This window comes from Oncorhynchus masou, chromosome 10, assembly GCF_036934945.1.
Source record: "Oncorhynchus masou masou isolate Uvic2021 chromosome 10, UVic_Omas_1.1, whole genome shotgun sequence".
NCBI lineage: Eukaryota > Metazoa > Chordata > Actinopteri > Salmoniformes > Salmonidae > Oncorhynchus > Oncorhynchus masou.
The window spans coordinates 48,704,527-48,724,921 of NC_088221.1; the positions used below are offsets into that span (position 1 = coordinate 48,704,527).

General features: G+C 49.6%; 1 protein-coding gene across 1 annotated transcript in view; it reads right to left on the reverse strand.

Moving 5' to 3' along the window:
- Positions 1-20,395, reverse strand: part of ints6 (integrator complex subunit 6) — a 57,694-nt gene that overhangs the window by 21,134 nt on the left and 16,165 nt on the right. Inside the window, 4 exon segments of the mRNA XM_064976954.1 lie at positions 6,485-6,637; positions 6,737-6,879; positions 9,117-9,242; positions 13,467-13,650. Of these exon segments, the coding sequence (XP_064833026.1) occupies positions 6,485-6,637; positions 6,737-6,879; positions 9,117-9,242; positions 13,467-13,650 (606 nt within the window).

The following is a 20,395-nucleotide window of genomic DNA, read 5'->3' on the forward strand; positions in this document are numbered from 1 at the left end:
AGTACTGTGTGTAGTACCGGGTGAGGTACCGGGTGTGTAGTGTAGTACCGGATGTAGTACCGGGTGTGTAGTGTAGTACTGTGTGTAGTCCTGGGTGTGTAGTGTAGTACTGTGTGTAGTCCTGGGTGTAGTACTGGGTGTGTAGTGTAGTACTGTGTGTGTAGTGTAGTACTGTGTGTAGTGTAGTACTGTGTGTAGTGTAGTACTGTGTGTAGTACTGGGTGTGTAGTGTAGTACTGTGTGTAGTCCTGGGTGTGTAGTGTAGTACTGTGTGTAGTCCTGGGTGTGTAGTGTAGTACTGTGTGTGTAGTGAAGCAATGTGTGTAGTCCTGGGTGTAGTACCGGGTGTGTAGTGTAGTACTGTGTGTAGTACCGGGTGCATAGTGTAGTACTGTGTGTAGTACCGGGTGTGTAGTGTAGTACTGTGTGTAGTACCGGGTGTGTAGTGTAGTACTGTGTGTAGTACCGGGTGTGTAGTGTAGTACTGTGTGTAGTACCAGGTGTGTAGTGTAGTACTGTGTGTAGTACCGGGTGTGTAGTGTAGTACTGTGTGTAGTACCAGGTGTGTAGTGTAGCACTGTGTGTAGTACCGGGTGTGTAGTGTAGTACTGTGTGTAGTACCGGGTGTGTAGTGTAGTACTGTGTGTAGTACCAGGTGCATAGTGTAGTACTGTGTGTAGTACCGGGTGTGTAGTGTAGTACTGTGTGTAGTACTGGGTGTGTAGTGTAGTACTGGGTGCGTAGTGTAGTACTGTGTGTAGTACTGGGTGCATAGTGTAGTACTGTGTGTAGTACTGTGTGTGTGTAGTGAAGTACTGTGTGTAGTACTGTGTGTAGTACCGGGTGTGTAGTGTAGTACCGGGTGTGTAGTGTAGTACTGTGTGTAGTACCGGGTGTAGTACTGTGTGTGTAGTGTAGTACTGGGTGTGTAGTGTAGTACTGTGTGTAGTACTGGGTGTAGTACTGTGTGTGTAGTGTAGTACTGTGTGTAGTACTGTGTGTAGTACTGGGTGTGTAGTGTGGTACTGTGTGTAGTACCGGGTGTAGTACCGGTTGTAGTACTGGGTGTGTAGTGTAGTAACGGGTGTAGTACTGGATGTGTAGTGTAGTACTGTGTGTAGTACTGGGTGTGTAGTGTAGTACTGTGTGTAGTACCGGGTTTAGTACCGGGTGTGTAGTGTAGTACCGGGTGAGGTACCGGGTGTGTAGTGTAGTACCGGATGTAGTACCGGGTGTGTAGTGTAGTACTGTGTGTAGTCCTGGGTGTGTAGTGTAGTACTGTGTGTAGTCCTGGGTGTAGTACTGTGTGTGTAGTGTAATACTGTGTGTGTAGTGTAGTACTGTGTGTAGTGTAGTACTGTGTGTAGTGTAGTACTGTGTGTAGTACTGGGTGTGTAGTGTAGTACTGTGTGTAGTCCTGGGTGTGTAGTGTAGTACTGTGTGTGTAGTGAAGCAATGTGTGTAGTCCTGGGTGTAGTACTGGGTGTGTAGTGTAGTACTGTATGTAGTACTGGGTGCATAGTGTAGTACTGTGTGTGTAGTGTAGTACTGTGTGTAGTGTAGTACTGTGTGTAGTACCAGTTGTGTAGTGTAGCACTGTGTGTAGTACCGGGTGTGTAGTGTAGTACTGTGTGTAGTACCGGGTGTGTAGTGTAGTACTGGGTGTAGTACCGGGTGTGTAGTGTAGTACTGTGTGTAGTGTAGTACTGTGTGTAGTGTAGTACTGTGTGTAGTGTAGTACTGTGTGTAGTACTGGGTGTGTAGTGTAGTACTGTGTGTAGTCCTGGGTGTGTAGTGTAGTACTGTGTGTAGTCCTGGGTGTGTAGTGTAGTACTGTGTGTGTAGTGAAGCAATGTGTGTAGTCCTGGGTGTAGTACCGGGTGCGTAGTGTAGTACTGTGTGTAGTACCGGGTGCATAGTGTAGTACTGTGTGTAGTACCGGGTGTGTAGTGTAGTACTGTGTGTAGTACCGGGTGTGTAGTGTAGTACTGTGTGTAGTACCGGATGTGTAGTGTAGTACTGTGTGTAGTACCAGGTGTGTAGTGTAGTACTGTGTGTAGTACCAGGTGTGTAGTGTAGTACTGTGTGTAGTACCAGGTGTGTAGTGTAGCACTGTGTGTAGTACCGGGTGTGTAGTGTAGTACTGTGTGTAGTACCGGGTGTGTAGTGTAGTACTGGGTGTAGTGTAGTACTGTGTGTAGTGTAGTACTGTGTGTAGTACTGGGTGTGTAGTGTAGTACTGTGTGTAGTCCTGGGTGTGTAGTGTAGTACTGTGTGTAGTCCTGGGTGTGTAGTGTAGTACTGTGTGTAGTCCTGGGTGTGTAGTGTAGTACTGTGTGTGTAGTGAAGCAATGTGTGTAGTCCTGGGTGTAGTACTGGGTGTGTAGTGTAGTACTGGGTGTAGTACCGGGTGTGTGTAGTGTAGTACTGTGTGTAGTACCGGGTGTGTAGTGTAGTACTGTGTGTCGTACCGGGTGTGTAGTGTAGTACTGTGTGTCGTACCGGGTGTGTAGTGTAGTACTGTGTGTCGTACCGGGTGTGTAGTGTAGTACTGGGTGTAGTACCGGGTGTGTGTAGTGTAGTACTGTGTGTAGTACTGGGTGTGTAGTGTAGAACTGGGTGTAGTACCGGGTGTAGTAGCGGGTGTGTAGTGTAGTACCGGGTGTGTAGTGTAGTACTGGGTGTAGTACCGGGTGTGTGTAGTGTACTACTGGGTGTAGTATTGGGTGTGTAGTGTAGTACCGGGTGTGTAGTGTAGTACCGGGTGTGTAGTGTAGTACCGGGTGTGTAGTGTAGAACCGGGTGTGTAGTACCGGGTGTGTAGTGTAGAACCGGGTGTAGTGTAGTACCGGGTGTGTAGTGTAGTACCGGGTGTAGTACTGTGTGTAGTACCGGGTGTGTGTAGTGTAGTACCAGGTGTGTAGTGTAGTACCGGGTGTGTAGTGTAGTACTGTGTGTAGTACTGGGTGTGTAGTGTAGTACTGGGTGCGTAGTGTAGTACTGTGTGTAGTACTGGGTGCATAGTGTAGTACTGTGTGTAGTACTGTGTGTGTGTAGTGAAGTACTGTGTGTAGTACTGTGTGTAGTACCGGGTGTGTAGTGTAGTACCGGGTGTGTAGTGTAGTACTGTGTGTAGTACCGGGTGTAGTACTGTGTGTGTAGTGTAGTACTGGGTGTGTAGTGTAGTACTGTGTGTAGTACTGGGTGTAGTACTGTGTGTGTAGTGTAGTACTGTGTGTAGTACTGTGTGTAGTACTGGGTGTGTAGTGTGGTACTGTGTGTAGTACCGGGTGTAGTACCGGTTGTAGTACTGGGTGTGTAGTGTAGTAACGGGTGTAGTACTGGATGTGTAGTGTAGTACTGGGTGTAGTACTGGGTGTGTAGTGTAGTACTGTGTGTAGTACCGGGTTTAGTACCGGGTGTGTAGTGTAGTACTGTGTGTAGTACCGGGTGAGGATACCAGGCTGTGTAGTGTAGTACCGGATGTAGTACCGGGTGTGTAGTGTAGTACTGTGTGTAGTCCTGGGTGTGTAGTGTAGTACTGTGTGTAGTCCTGGGTGTAGTACTGGGTGTGTAGTGTAGTACTGTGTGTGTAGTGTAGTACTGTGTGTAGTGTAGTACTGTGTGTAGTGTAGTACTGTGTGTAGTACTGGGTGTGTAGTGTAGTACTGTGTGTAGTCCTGGGTGTGTAGTGTAGTACTGTGTGTGTAGTGAAGCAATGTGTGTAGTCCTGGGTGTAGTACTGGGTGTGTAGTGTAGTACTGTGTGTAGTACTGGGTGCATAGTGTAGTACTGTGTGTGTAGTGTAGTACTGTGTGTAGTGTAGTACTGTGTGTAGTACCGGGTGTGTAGTGTAGTACTGTGTGTAGTACCAGGTGTGTAGTGTAGCACTGTGTGTAGTACCAGGTGTGTAGTGTAGTACTGTGTGTAGTACCGGGTGTGTAGTGTAGTACTGTGTGTAGTACTGGGTGTGTAGTGTAGTACTGTGTGTAGTACCGGGTGTGTAGTGTAGTACTGGGTGTAGTGTAGTACTGTGTGTAGTGTAGTACTGTGTGTAGTGTAGTACTGTGTGTAGTACTGGGTGTGTAGTGTAGTACTGTGTGTAGTCCTGGGTGTGTAGTGTAGTACTGTGTGTAGTCCTGGGTGTGTAGTGTAGTACTGTGTGTGTAGTGAAGCAATGTGTGTAGTCCTGGGTGTAGTACCGGGTGTGTAGTGTAGTACTGTGTGAAGTACCGGGTGCATAGTGTAGTACTGTGTGTAGTACCGGGTGCGTAGTGTAGTACTGTGTGTAGTACCGGGTGTGTAGTGTAGTACTGTGTGTAGTACCGGGTGTGTAGTGTAGTACTGTGTGTAGTACCAGGTGTGTAGTGTAGTACTGTGTGTAGTACCGGGTGTGTATTGTAGTACTGTGTGTAGTACCAGGTGTGTAGTGTAGCACTGTGTGTAGTACCGGGTGTGTAGTGTAGTACTGTGTGTAGTACCGGGTGTGTAGTGTAGTACTGTGTGTAGTACCGGGTGTGTAGTGTAGTACTGGGTGTAGTGTAGTACTGTGTGTAGTGTAGTACTGTGTGTAGTGTAGTACTGTGTGTAGTACTGGGTGTGTAGTGTAGTACTGTGTGTAGTCCTGGGTGTGTAGTGTAGTACTGTGTGTAGTCCTGGGTGTGTAGTGTAGTACTGTGTGTGTAGTGAAGCAATGTGTGTAGTCCTGGGTGTAGTACTGGGTGTGTAGTGTAGCACTGTGTGTAGTACCGGGTGTGTAGTGTAGCACTGTGTGTAGTACCGGGTGTGTAGTGTAGTACTGTGTGTAGTACCGGGTGTGTAGTGTAGTACTGTGTGTAGTACTGTGTGTGTAGTGTAGTACTGGGTGTAGTGTAGTACTGTGTGTAGTACCGGGTGTGTAGTGTAGTTCTGTGTGTAGTACCGGGTGTGTAGTGTAGTACTGTGTGTAGTGTAGTACTGTGTGTAGTACCGGGTGTGTAGTGTAGTTCTGTGTGTAGTACCGGGTGTGTAGTGTAGTACTGTGTGTAGTGTAGTACTGTGTGTAGTACTGGGTGTGTAGTGTAGTACTGTGTGTAGTACTGGGTGTGTAGTGTAGTACTGTGTGTAGTACCGGGTGTGTAGTTTAGTACTGTGTGTAGTACTGGGTGCGTAGTGTAGTACTGTGTGTAGTACTGGGTGTGTAGTGTAGTACTGTGTGTAGTACTGGGTGTGTAGTGTAGTACTGGGTGTGTAGTGTAGTACTGTGTGTAGTACCGGGTGTGTAGTGTAGTACTGTGTGTAGTACCGGGTGTGTAGTGTAGTACTGTGTGTAGTACCGGGTGTGTAGTGTAGTACTGTGTGTAGTACTGGGTGTGTAGTGTAGTACTGGGTGTGTAGTGTAGTACTGTGTGTAGTACCGGGTGTGTAGTGTAGTACTGTGTGTAGTTCTGGGTGTGTAGTGTAGTACTGTGTGTAGTTCTGGGTGTGTAGTGTAGTACTGTGTGTAGTTCTGGGTGTGTAGTGTAGTACTGTGTGTAGTTCTGGGTGTGTAGTACCGGGTGTGTAATGTAGTACCGTGTGTAGTACCGGGTGTGTAGTGTAGTACTGGGTGTAGTGTAGTACTGTGTGTAGTACTGGGTGTGTAGTGTAGTACTGTGTGTAGTACTGGGTGTGTAGTGTAGTACTGTGTGTAGTACCGGGTGTGTAGTGTAGTACTGTGTGTAGTACCGGGTGTGTAGTTTAGTACTGTGTGTAGTACTGGGTGCATAGTGTAGTACTGTGTGTGTAGTGTAGTACTGTGTGTAGTGTAGTACTGTGTGTAGTACTGGGTGTGTAGTGTAGTACTGGGTGTGTAGTGTAGTACTGTGTGTAGTACCGGGTGTGTAGTGTAGTACTGTGTGTAGTACCGGGTGTGTAGTGTAGTACTGTGTGTAGTACTGGGTGTGTAGTGTAGTACTGGGTGTGTAGTGTAGTACTGTGTGTAGTACCGGGTGTGTAGTGTAGTACTGTGTGTAGTTCTGGGTGTGTAGTGTAGTTCTGGGTGTGTAGTACCGGGTGTGTAGTGTAGTACTGTGTGTAGTACCGGGTGTGTAGTGTAGTACTGTGTGTAGTTCTGGGTGTGTAGTGTAGTACTGTGTGTAGTTCTGGGTGTGTAGTACCGGGTGTGTAGTGTAGTACTGTGTGTAGTACCGGGTGTGTAGTGTAGTACTGTGTGTAGTTCTGGGTGTGTAGTACCGGGTGTGTAGTGTAGTACTGTGTGTAGTTCTGGGTGTGTAGTGTAGTACTGTGTGTAGTACCGGGTGTGTAGTGTAGTACTGTGTGTAGTACCGGGTGTGTAGTGTAGTACTGTGTGTAGTTCTGGGTGTGTAGTGTAGTACTGTGTGTAGTACCGGGTGTGTAGTGTAGTACTGTGTGTAGTCCTGGGTGTGTAGTACTGTGTGTAGTACCGGGTGTGTAGTGTAGTACTGTGTGTAGTACCGGGTGTGTAGTGTATCATGTTGCGTACCTGCCAGCAGGTATGAGGGGACTTCCTCTCCAGGATGTACTGTGTGAGAGGTGAAGCCTCCAGCTCGTACTTGTCAAAGGGAACCTTGTCAATCACCATGGGCTCTGAGTCCAGACAGGAGAAACGCACGTGGGGGTGGGCCGAGCGAGGGGGCTGGGAGAGAGAGAGAGAGAGGGGGGGGGGGGACAGGAACATCAGAGAAAAACACACCAGACAACGAGCCGCGCGTGTCAGACAGAGACACTCTCTTACCAGGGTGGGGGAGTTCGTGTCGGGCCAGAAGCCTTCAGGAATGGGCCAGTGTCCGATGGGCACACCAGTCTTGGGGTTGGGTCGTACGTAGATCAGCTTGTGGCAGCAGTGCCACGACTGGGGGCCGGGCTTCAGGGTCTCATCTGGACAGACAAAATAAAGTGTGAAATAGAGGGAGGGGCTAAAGGAGTAGCATCCGGCCCACCGGGCACTTCAACCCAGCCCGCAAGACATTTACAACAAAAAAATATATATATAGCTATAGTCTGGTCCCATCGCTGCAACTCCCGCACGGACTCGGGAGGGGCGACGGTCGAGAACCGTGTAGAGTCCCAGTGAAAACAGCAGTATGTAGACCCAGCCGACTGCTTCTTGACACACTGCTCGCTTAACCCGGAAGCCAGCCTCACCAATGTGTCTGAGGAAACACAGCACACCTGGTGACCGTGTCAGCGTGCACTGCGCCAGGCCCGCCACAGGGAGGCGGTAGAGGCCAGGGGACCGTGTGTAGTGGGGAGCAGTAGAGGCCAGGGACCGTGTGTAGGGAGGCGGTAGAGGCCAGGGGACCGTGTGTAGGGAGGCGGTAGAGGCCAGGGGACCGTAGTGTAGGGAGGCGGTAGAGGCCAGGGGACCGTGTGTAGGGAGGCGGTAGAGGCCAGGGGACCGTGTGTAGGGAGGCGGTAGAGGCCAGGGGACGGTGTGTAGGGAGGCAGTAGAGGCCAGGGGACGGTGTGTAGGGAGGCGGTAGAGGCCAGGGGACGGTGTGTAGGGAGGCAGTAGAGGCCAGGGGACGGTGTGTAGGGAGGCAGTAGAGGCCAGGGGACGGTGTGTAGGGAGCCGGTAGAGGCCAGGGGACGGTGTGTAGGGAGCCGGTAGAGGCCAGGGGACGGTGTGTGGGAGGCGGTAGAGGCCAGGGGACCGTGTGTAGGGAGGCGGTAGAGCCAGGGGACCGTGTGTGTAGGCGGTAGTGGCCAGGGGACCGTGTGTAGCGAGGTAGTAGTGGCCAGGGGACCGTGTGTAGCCAGGCGGTAGAGGCCAGGGGACCGTGTTTCGGGGAGGCGGTAGAGGCCAGGGGACCGTGTTTCGGGAGGCAGTAGAGGCCAGGGGACCGTGTGTAGGGAGCCGGTAGAGGCCAGGGGACCGTGTGTAGGGAGCCGGTAGAGGCCAGGGGACCGTGTGTAGGGAGCCGGTAGAGGCCAGGGGACCGTGTGTAGGGAGCCGGTAGAGGCCAGGGGACCGTGTGTAGGGAGGCGGTAGAGGCCAGGGACCGTGTGTAGGGAGCCGGTAGAGGCCAGGGGACCATGTGTAGGGAGGTAGCAGTAGAGGCCAGGGGACCGTGTGTAGGGAGGCAGTAGAGGCCAGGGGACGGTGTGTAGGGAGCGGTAGAGGCCAGGGACGGTGTGTAGGGAGGCGGTAGAGGCCAGGGGACCGTGTGTAGGGAGGCGGTAGAGGCCAGGGGACCGTGTGTAGCGAGGCGGTAGTGGCCAGGGGACCGTGTGTAGCGAGGCGGTAGTGGCCAGGGGACCGTGTGTAGCGAGGCGGTAGAGGCCAGGGGACCGTGTTTCGGGAGGCGGTAGAGGCCAGGGGACCGTGTTTAGGGAGGCAGTAGAGGCCAGGGGACCTTGTGTAGGGAGGCGGTAGAGGCCAGGGGACCGTGTGTAGGGAGTAGCGGTAGAGGCCAGGGGACCGTGTGTAGGGAGGCGGTAGAGGCCAGGGGACCGTGTATAGGGAGGCAGTAGAGGCCAGGGGACCGTGTGTAGGGAGGCAGTAGAGGCCAGGGGACCGTGTGTAGGGAGGCAGTAGAGGCCAGGGGACCGTGTGTAGGGAGGCAGTAGAGGCCAGGGGACCCTGTGTAGGGAGGCGGTAGAGGCCAGGGGACCGTGTGTAGGGAGGCAGTAGAGGCCAGGGGACCGTGTGTAGGGAGGCAGTAGAGGCCAGGGGACCGTGTGTAGGGAGCCGGTAGAGGCCAGGGGACCGTGTGTAGGGAGCCAGTAGAGGCCAGGGGACCGTGTGTAGGGAGCCAGTAGAGGCCAGGGTACCGTGTGTAGGGAGGCGGTAGAGGCCAGGGGACCGTGTGTAGGGAGGCGGTAGAGGCCAGGGGACCGTGTGTATGGAGGCGGTAGAGGCCAGGGGACCATGTGTAGGGAGGCGGTAGAGGCCAGGGGACGGTGTGTAGGGAGGCAGTAGAGGCCAGGGGACCGTGTGTAGGGAGGCAGTAGAGGCCAGGGGACCGTGTGTAGGGAGGCAGTAGAGGCCAGGGGACCGTGTGTAGGGAGGTGGTAGAGGCCAGGGGACCGTGTGTAGGGAGGCAGTAGAGGCCAGGGGACCGTGTGTAGGGAGGCAGTAGAGACCAGGCGAACATTAATGGACAGTCTCTCACCCTCTCCAGGAGGGGGGTCCGGGCCAGTCTTCTCAAAATTGATGACCACTCCACTCTGGATCTTCTGCAGTAGAGACTCCAGACACTGATTCAACATGCGCTGGGAGAACACACTGTAGGAGCGACCTAGGAGACACACACTCTGACATTAGAACACACTCACCCACTGTTCACCAAGACATACAAACACCCCTCAATAGCCAGAGCCATTTTGTGTAGTCTCTAATCAGCAGTAATGGGTAGTATGTAGAGTCCCAGTGGTAGCAGTATGTAGAGTCCCAGTGGTAGCAGTATGTAGAGTCCCAGTGGTAGCAGTATGTAGAGTCCCAGTGGTAGCAGTATGTAGAGTCCCAGTGGTAGCAGTATGTAGAGTCCCAGTGGTAGCAGTATGTAGAGTCCCAGTGGTAGCAGTATGTAGAGTCCCAGTGTAGTAGCAGTATGTAGAGTCCCAGTGGTAGCAGTATGTAGAGTCCCAGTGGTAGCAGTAGTAGCAGTATGTAGAGACCCAGTAACAGCAGTAGTAGCAGTATGTAGAGTCCCAGTAGCAGCAGTAGCACGTAGAGTCCCAGTAGTAGCATGTAGATCCCAGTAGTAGCATGTTGAGTCCCAGTGGTAGCAGTATGTAGAGTCCCAGTAGTAGTAGCAGTATGTAGAGTCCCAGTGGCAGCAGTATGTAGAGTCCCAGTAGTAGTAGCAGTATGTAGAGTCCCAGTAGTAGCAGTATGTAGAGTCCCAGTGGTAGCAGTATGTAGAGTCCCAGTGGTAGCAGTAGCAGAGTCCCAGTGGTATGTAGAGTCCCAGTGGTAGCAGTATGTAGAGTCCCAGTGGTAGCAGTATGTAGAGTCCCAGTGGTAGCAGTATGTAGAGTCCCAGTAGTAGTAGCAGTATGTAGAGTCCCAGTGGTAGTAGTAGAGTCCCAGTGTAGCAGTATGTAGAGTCCCAGTAGTAGTAGCAGTATGTAGAGTCCCAGTAGTAGTAGCAGTATGTAGAGTCCCAGTGGTAGCAGTATGTAGAGTCCCAGTAGTAGCAGTAGCAGAGTCCCAGTAGCAGTAGTAGAGTCCCAGTAGTAGCAGTGTAGAGTCCCAGTAGTAGTAGCAGTAGTGTAGAGTCCCAGTAGTAGTAGCAGTATGTAGAGTCCCAGTAGTAGCAGTATGTAGAGTCCCAGTAGTAGTAGCAGTATGTAGAGTCCCAGTAGTAGTAGCAGTGTAGAGTCCCAGTAGTAGTAGCAGTATGTAGAGTCCCAGTAGTAGTAGTCCCAGTAGCAGTATGTAGAGTCCCAGTAGTAGCAGTATGCAGAGTCCCAGTAGTAGCAGTATGTAGAGTCCCAGTAGTAGCAGTGTCCCAGTAGTAGTAGCAGTAGTAGAGTCCCAGTAGTAGCAGTATGTAGAGTCCCAGTAGTAGCAGTATGTAGTCCCAGTAGTAGCAGTGTAGAGTAGTAGTAGCAGTATGTAGAGTCCCAGCAGTATGTAGAGTCCCAGTAGTAGCAGTATGTAGAGTCCCAGTAGTAGCAGTAGCAGTATGTAGAGTCCCAGTGGTAGCAGTATGCAGAGTCCCAGTGGTAGCAGTATGTAGAGTCCCAGTGGTAGCAGTATGTAGAGTCCCAGTAGTAGCAGTATGTAGAGTCCCAGTGGTAGCAGTATGTAGAGTCCCAGTGGTAGCAGTATGTAGAGTCCCAGTGGTAGCAGTATGTAGAGTCCCAGTGGTAGCAGTATGTAGAGTCCCAGTGGTAGCAGTATGTAGAGTCCCAGTGGTAGCAGTATGTAGAGTCCCAGTAGGCAGCAGTATGTAGAGTCCCAGTGCTAGCAGCAGTATGTAGAGTCCCAGTGGTAGCAGTATGTAGAGTCCCAGTAGCAGAGGTAGCAGTATGTAGAGTCCCAGTAGTAGCAGTATGTAGAGTCCCCCAGTATGTAGAGTCCCAGTAGCAGTATGTAGAGTCCCAGTGGTAGCAGTATGTAGAGTCCCAGTGGTAGCAGTATGTAGAGTCCCAGTGGTAGCAGTATGTAGAGTATGTAGAGTCCCAGTGGTAGTAGTAGCAGTCCCAGTGTAGAGTATGTAGAGTAGTAGTAGCAGTATGTAGAGTCCCAGTAGTAGTAGCAGTATGTAGAGTCCCAGTAGTAGTAGCAGTATGTAGAGTCCCAGTAGTAGTAGCAGTATGTAGAGTCCCAGTAGTAGTAGCAGTATGTAGAGTCCCAGTAGTAGCAGTATGTAGAGTCCCAGTAGTAGTAGCAGTATGTAGAGTCCCAGTAGTAGTAGCAGTATGTAGAGTCCCAGTAGTAGTAGCAGTATGTAGAGTCCCAGTAGTAGTAGCAGTATGTAAGTCCCAGTAGTAGCAGTATGTAGAGTCCCAGTAGTAGTAGCAGTATGTAGAGTCCCAGTAGTAGTAGCAGTATGTAGAGTCCCAGTGGTAGCAGTATGTAGAGTCCCAGTAGTAGCAGTATGTAGAGTCCCAGTGGTAGCAGTATGTAGAGTCCCAGTGGTAGCAGTATGTAGAGTCCCAGTGGTAGCAGTAGTAGAGTCCCAGTGGCAGCAGTATGTAGAGTCCCAGTGGTAGCAGTATGTAGAGTCCCAGTGGTAGCAGTATGTAGAGTCCCAGTGGTAGCAGTAGTAGAGTCCCAGTGGTAGCAGTATGTAGAGTCCCAGTAGTAGCAGCAGTATGTAGAGTCCCAGTAGTAGCAGCAGTATGTAGAGTCCCAGTAGTAGCAGCAGTATCTAGAATCCCAGTAGTAGCAGCAGTATGTAGAGTCCCAGTGCTAGCAGCAGTATGTAGAGTCCCAGTGGTAGCAGTAGCAGAGTCCCAGTGGGAGCAGTAGCAGAGTCCCAGTGGGAGCAGTATGTAGAGTCCCAGTGGTAGCAGTATGTAGAGTCCCAGTGGTAGCAGTAGTAGAGTCCCAGTGGTAGCAGTATGTAGAGTCCCAGTGGTAGCAGTATGTAGAGTCCCAGTGGTAGCAGTATGTAGAGTCCCAGTGGTAGCAGTATGTAGAGTCCCAGTGGTAGCAGTATGTAGAGTCCCAGTGGTAGCAGTATGTAGAGTCCCAGTGGTAGCAGTATGTAGAGTCCCAGTAGTAGCAGTATGTAGAGTCCCAGTGGTAGCAGTATGTAGAGTCCCAGTGGTAGCAGTATGTAGAGTCCCAGTGGTAGCAGTATGTAGAGTCCCAGTGGTAGCAGTATGTAGAGTCCCAGTGGTAGCAGTATGTAGAGTCCCAGTGGTAGCAGTATGTAGAGTCCCAGTAGCAGCAGTTGAAGCCATTGCCCATCTGACCCATGTGGCATTGAGCAGGAAGCCTGACTTCATAATCTTGACCCCCATCAGCACTTTTCACTCACTGTGTCCTATTTACCAAGCTGCACTGTGATTAGAACTCACATGCCCACACCACCCCTGGCTATTGCCCATCACCGCTCCACTGTAGGTCACAGTAGGCTCAGGTTAGGCGGTGCTGGCTCATTCTAGACAATTAAGGCAGCTGGCTTAATTCAAGTATTATGCTTTTAGGTTGAGGCTTACACACTGTATGCTCATACTGTACTTGTGTGTTGTGTTGGACACATGCTAACGTTCTCTAGGCAGCTACACCCCGGCCTTCTCTGGGCAGCTACACCCCGGCCTTCTCTAGGCAGCTACACCCCGGCCTTCTCTAGGCAGCTACACCCCGGCCTTCTCTAGGCAGCTACACCCCGGCCTTCTCTAGGCAGCTACACCCCGGCCTTCTCTAGGCAGCTACACCCCGGCGTTCTCTAGGCAGCTACACCCCGGCGTTCTCTAGGCAGCTACACCCCGGCGTTCTCTAGGCAGCTACACCCCGGCGTTCTCTAGGCAGCTACACCCCGGCGTTCTCTAGGCAGCTACACCCCGGCGTTCTCTAGGCAGCTACACCCCGGCGTTCTCTAGGCAGCTACACCCCGGCGTTCTCTAGGCAGCTACACCCCGGCGTTCTCTAGGCAGCTACACCCCGGCGTTCTCTAGGCAGCTACACCCCGGCGTTCTCTAGGCAGCTACACCCCGGCGTTCTCTAGGCAGCTACACCCCGGCGTTCTCTAGGCAGCTACACCCCGGCGTTCTCTAGGCAGCTACACCCGGCGTTCTCGCTACACCCCGCGTTCTCTAGGCAGCTACACCCCGGCCTTCTCTAGGCAGCTACACCCCGGCCTTCTCTAGGCAGCTACACCCCGGCCTTCTCTAGGCAGCTACACCCCGGCCTTCTCTAGGCAGCTACACCCCGGCCTTCTCTAGGCAGCTACACCCGCTGTATCGTGTGCATGTGACAAATAAACGTTGATTTGACACTACTGTCATATGGCCTTACATAGACACTGCCGGCAGGTACAAACTACACACGAACAGCGCCTCACCTCCGGTGACCTCGCACATGGGGGTGATGGCCGAGTCGTCGGGGGGGACGCCCCCCAGTGGTTCAGGCTCTACAGTGGCGTGTCCAGGGATCCTCAGCACCAGGGAGAACAAACGCTGGTCCCAACGGAACGGCTCCTTGGTCAGCTCACTGCCCGGCAGAGGAGTGGTCAGGGGAAGGTGGAGCTGGAGGAGGAGGGAGAAACCATTTGAATTACACAAGAAGAGTTTTTTGCAAGCGAGAGACGTTTATAACATGCAAACCTCACCGGACACTTGGAATGACAAAAACATTTTACACATACCTGTACATGTTATTAAAATTATTTTACTCACAGCGCTGACTCACGTCAGCAAAGCCAAGCTCTAAAATAGAACTTGGTCCTACTTGACACACCTTTCCCCATCTACTCAGTTTTCAGGAGCATACAACCCCACGTGAACGAGGGGAGATTATTCATATATATATATATAAATAACTAACTCAGAGAACATAATTTGAAGTCAGAAGAATTTAACATTTTAATTACCATTTTCAAAGTCATGTTCACCCATCCTTGACTTTTCCTAAATAAGTCTATACAACACACTGTTGTTGTTAGAATTTCGATATCGCAAACAGGGTTTGTGTTATAAGCAGTTCTAGGAGGACGTGTCAGACCCCCCCCCCCTTCCTTCACCAGTTAGCTGCCATAGAAACTACACCTAAAACGACAGTATATCAAAACTAATTTCACACCCAGGCCTATAATAAAAACAGATGCATCCTAAAGACAAGATTCAATTGACAATAGTCTGACGGGTGACAATATTATCAACTGCCTTGTGATGAGACTGCATGGAACGGAACTTACCAACAACAACAAAAAACGACTTTATCCAAAATGGTCCGTCGTGCAGGTAAGACGTTTTGATTTCAGAAAGAGCAGGTTATAAAAGAAAGGTTTCTAAAACACAGACCATAACGTAATAATTAATTTATTTGGGGTCTTAAGATTTGAATTGTGGTGTGTTTTGTGGGTTTTTTTCGTCTCCACATATAACCTACTGTAACAGACTAATACAAAACTTTTTTTTTTTGGTTCATCTTCTAAAAAAGAAAAATGGTAGGCCTACCTAAAACCTTCATCAACACAACCCAATTTTTTAATATATTTTTTTTGCAATAGCAATATATGAAATGTATTTATTAGACTGTTAGAATGCATTGGCTCAGAACGCATTGCTAGATATCCAGCTTTTGCAGGTGTTTATAGTCAGAGTAGAAAAAAAAAAAACAATCCGGGTATGAATCTGGGTCCAAATTCTACAAAAATTCAGCAAACAAAAAGGATTTTAGGTACAATAAATAACCCAATGTTCAATAGCAAGCTAGAGAAATGGCCATGAATGTTTGTGTGTTTAACATGCCCCGTAAGTTAATAGTTGCTTTTAATATTTTATCCTGTAATGTCATGACCGCGTGTGTATTGGAACAAACATTTTATATAAAAAAAATAATCAACATGTGCGTGATGGTGGACGCACGCGTGGCAAGTGTCGCACTATTTTATGTCGCACGCCACCGAGGGTGCGACGCTGCCGGCGCCACCGAGGGTGCGACGCTGCCGGCGCCACCGAGGGTGCGACGCTGCGGCGCCACCGAGGGTGCGACGCTGCCGGCGCCACCGAGGGTGCGACGCTGCCGGCGCCACCGAGGGTGCGGCGCTGCCGGCGCCACCGAGGGTGCGACGCTGCCGGCGCCACCGAGGGTGCGACGCTGCCGGCGCCACCGAGGGTGCGACGCTGCCGGCGCCACCGAGGGTGCGACGCTGCCGGCGCCACCGAGGGTGCGACGCTGCCGGCGCCACCGAGGGTGCGACGCTGCCGGCGCCACCGAGGGTGCGACGCTGCCACTGCATAAAGGGCTGTGTTCTTCTGTAGGCCCTGGCTTGACGTTTTGATAACAGTGTAAATTTCTCTCGAACAAGGTGACTATATTTGCCTGTATTTGAACCCCAAAAGAAAGCTGCTAAAGTGCCTCATTGGTGTTATCACCCAGGACTAAAAAAATGCCTGTCTCAAGCGTCACGTCACTCACCAGGGCCATGATGATCTGGAAGACTCACACATTAAGGTAAGAATCCAATCATTGTTAGCTAGCTAGCAAGTTAGCAACATTAGCCTGGCTAAATGGCTACATTAGCAATAGCCATTTAAATGAATGAGAAATATGTTTTTTTAAAATCTATAAAGTTTAGGTTTTATAAACCAACAGTTTAGCTTGCTAGTTAACTAGCCAACTTAGTTGGTGAAGCTAGGCGTTCTTGATCTTTGTGTCCGTGGGTGAAACGTAAGGGTAGCCTACTTCAAGTACACCTTGACTTGGAGCTACCCTAGCTAGCCTGTATTATTTTGGTCCAGCTTTTTTTTAGGGGTTTCAGAGATGGACTGATTACAGCACCCTCTCGAGTCAGTGTGTTTACTCCACGAAGCGTTTTAAATGAATTGGAATTCACACATTTGTTTTTGGGGGTAGAATTACAAGACCGTATTTGCACCATCTTTACTTATTTATTCCAGAACCAATGGGTGAGTCTGTGAGGAATTGTGTGAATGGTTTTGTTCCAGCCCAGCTGGAACAACGGACTTGTAAATAAATCAACATCGTGAATTACAGCGATAGGCATTGAATTATAATCATTTATGAGCTGGGCTCGGGGGCCGTCCACCCTTTTAAAGTCATTCTGTAATTTGGCCAAAATTGCTGTGGGGTGGGGGGGGGGGGTTCATTGATGGTCTGGATATAAAACACATGCTCCACGCTCAAGCTGGAAGTTGAACATGTTGACTGATGCCAAGGAGGTGGCTACGAAGGGAACTGCTATGGAAGTGAAAACTGCAGCTAAGGCAGCACAGGTCCACAACTGCCCTGTCTGTCGGGTGAATAGTATTGGCTGGTGCTGTTCTTCCCCATGTGTAGCCTATTATTCTGGCCTGTGTGGTACAGTCTTTCATATGTGTAGTAGTTTGTTGCATTCTTTTGTTCATCAGTGGTGTCAAATTTGAATTCAATTTAAGCCACAGATTGTTAACTTCCTCCATTTCGATTTAAACTTTTATATTACGCAAACCCGAAGACTGTAAGAGTCTAGCAGCTTTTTAAGAGCTAGAGCCTTGTCCAATTGTCCCAGTACGGGTTGATGTACAGGCTTAAGTGACCACAGTCTCAAATGGTCCCAGTACTGGTTGATGGATGTGCTGGCCTAAGTTACCACAGTCTAAAATGGTCCCAGTACTGGTTGATGGATGTGCTGGCCTAAGTGACCACACAGCCTAAAATGGTCCCCGTACTGGTTGATATGCTGGCCTAAGTGACCACAGAGTCTAAAATGGTCCCCGTACTGGTTGATATGCTGGCCTAAGTGACCACAGAGTCTAAAATGGTCCCAGTACTGGTTGATGGATGTGCTGGCCTAAGTGACCACACACACTCAAAATGGACCAACAGTAGAGAGTGGAAACCACCACCCTGGCAACAAAATGCGGACATTGTATTGAGTATGGCTCAACACTGTGATCACTCATCGTCTTTAATGGTTGTGATTCACAGACACACGATGACCACGATTTGAAAACTGCAACAGATGGAATGACGTCGAGGGACACACCCCGACAACAACCTAAAACGGGTGCAGAAGCACACCAGCAACCCATTGTGCCTTTATTCCACAGCCAACCATCCCTGTAGCAGAGTCTAGTGCCCCCTTATCCCACACTGCCTTTTATTGCCCTGTGGTCTCTCAACTTCATAACTCTCCATTGTATCTCTATAAACCCTGCCTACCTCCATTTTCCCTATGCTGCTTCCTTCATTTGTTCTTCTCCTGACGTGATAACATCTAGACTCAGTAATACGTTTAAAAGGGTTGTGGTGTACCGTTTCTTCATTTTAAACCTATTTCTACCTGTGTAATGGTGTCTGTCCTCCTCCTCCTGTTGCTGCTTATTTTAGGGATCAGACTGGATGTAGTGGTACATGTGCTTCTCACAACACGGACCCGTGTCGACGTGGCTGGGGTTAGACCCGGCTACACGGACCCGTGTCGACGTGGCTGGGGTGAGACCCGGCTACACGGACCCGTGTCGACGTGGCTGGGGTGAGACCCGGCTACACGGACCCGTGTCGACGTGGCTGGGGTGAGACCCGGCTACACGGACCCGTGTCGACGTGGCTGGGCTTAGACCCGGCTACACGGACCCGTGTCGACGTGGCTGGGGTTAGACCCGGCTACACGGACCCGTGTCGACGTGGCTGGGCTTAGACCCGGCTACACGGACCCGTGTCGACGTGGCTGGGGTTAGACCCGGCTACACGGACCCGTGTCGACGTGGCTGGGGTGAGACCCGGCTACACGGACCCGTGTCGACGTGGCTGGGGTGAGACCCGGCTACACGGACCCGTGTCGATATAGGGTGTTGACAAAGCTGTGTATAGACATGATATCCTTGTTTTAAGTCTGTTAAGTGTCTCTCATTCTCCAGGAGTTGACATAGTATTTTAAATGTAACTTATAAATCCAATTTCTCCATTTGTAAATCATGCCAAGTTCACATGCTAGTCGGAAATCTGAAATGTCCGACTTGCTAACTGGTTGTCGTTATACAGGTGTCCCGTTCAACCAATTAGAAAGCCGGGTATTTTGGTTTCTTAGTGCCGACGTGAACTTGGTTTTACATTGGTGTTATTTGTCTAATTCCTACAACGGACAAGCAGAAGAATCTGTGCACTCTCGCAAAGTAATCATATTTCATTCTTTGATGTCCCAGGTGTTGATTATACATTTTTTTTCTCTCAAATCTTTACTTCAAGTCAGATGTTTATACATTATGTGTGCATTGTTTACTATTTACATTTCTTTAAAAACAATATAATTGTTGGGGTTCAGGCGTTTGATGGGTTACCAGGTGCATTTGTCAAATTAACATGCTTAGTGACTTATGGATACATTCTGCACCGAGTTAATCTGCAACAGAACATGTCAAGTTAGTTAAAGCAACTCAGAACTAATACAGCAGTGATTTCACCTCGCTCATGAAGTCGGCAGAAATAAGGGATTAAATAAAGACATCCACTGGTATAATACAGGTCTGGTACTAATATCATCTAGCTAGCTCAGTGAGGGGAAAAAAAGTATTTGATCCCCTGCTGATGTTTTACGTTTGCCCACTGATAAAGAAATGTTCAGTTTATAATTTTAAATGGTAGGTTTATTTGAACAGTGAGAGACAGAATAACAAAAAAAATCCATTAAAAACGCTGGTCAAAAATGTTAGAAATTGATTTGCATTTTGAGGGAAATAATTATTTGACCCCCTCTCAATCAGAAAGATTTCTGGCTCCCAAGTGTCTTTTATACAGGTAACAAGCTGAGATTCGTAGCACACTCTTAAAGGGAGTGCTCCTAACCTCAGTTTGTTACCTGTATAAAAGACACCTGTCCACAGAAGCAATCAATCAGATTCCAAACTCTCCACCATGGCCAAGACCAAAGAGCTCTCCAAGGATGTCAGGGACAAGATTGTAGACCTACACAAGGCTGGAATGGGCTACAAGACCATCGACAAGCAGCTTGGTGAGAAGGTGACAACGTTTGGTGCGATTATTCTCAAATGGAAGAAACACAAAAGAACTGTCAATCTCCCTCGGCCTGGGGCTCCATGCAAGATCTCACCTTGTGGAGTTGCAATGATCATGAGAACGGTGAGGAATCAGCCCAGAACTACACGGGAGGATCTTGTCAATGATCTCAAGGCAGCTGGGACCATAGTCACCAAGAAACCAATTGGTAACACTACGCTGTGAAGGACTGAAATCCTGCAGCTCCTGCAAGGTCCCCTTGCTCAAGAAAGCACATATACATGCCCGTCTGAAGTTTGCCAATGAACATCTGAATGATTCAGATGACAACTGGGTGAAAGTGTTGTGGTCAGAAGAGACCAAAATGGAGCTCTTTGGCATCAACTCAACGTGTTTGGAGGAGGAGGAATGCTGCCTTTGACCCCAAGAACACCATCAACAATGGAGGTGGTAACATTTGGGGGTGTTTTTCTGCTAAGGGGACAGGACAACTTCATCGCATCAAAGGGCCGATGGACAGGGCCATGTACCGTCAAATCTTGGGTGAGAATCTCCCCTCAGCCAGGGCATTGTAAATGGGTCGTGGATGGGTATTCCAGCATGACAATGACCCAAAACACACGACCAAGGCAACAAAGGAGTGGCTCAAGAAGAAGCACATTAAGGTCCTGGAGTGGCTTAGCCAGTCTCCAGACCTTAATCCCATAGAAAATCTGTGGAGGGAGCTGAAGGTTCAAGTTGCCAAACGTCAGCCTCAAAACCTTAATGACTTGGAGAAGATCTGCAAAGAGGAGTGGGACAAAATCCCTCCTGAGATGTGTGCAAACCTGGTGGCCAACGACAAGAAACGTCTGACCTCTGATTGCCAACAAGGGTTTTGCCAAGAAGTACTAAGTCACGTTTTGCAGAGGGGTCAAATACTTATTTCCCTCATTAAAATGCAAATCAATTGATAACATTTTTTGACATGCGTTTTTTTCCAGGTTATTTTTTTTGTCATTGTCTCTCACTGTTCAAATAAACCTACCATTAAAATTAGACGGATCTTTGTCAGTGGGCAAATGTACAAAATCAGCAGGGTATCAAACCCCCCCCCCCATTGTATACAGCTTTTTCTTTACTAAAAACTACCCTAGTAATCATGGCACATGGTAGCAGTCTGATATGTGAGTCTGATACTAGGATAGAATTATGTACAAGACCAAATACACAAGACAAATATTAGTTAAAGATATTAAAACATTTTCATTTACTGTTCTATATAATCTTTCACTTTGAATCAAGGTGGCTCGTAGCTAGCTAGCTGACCGC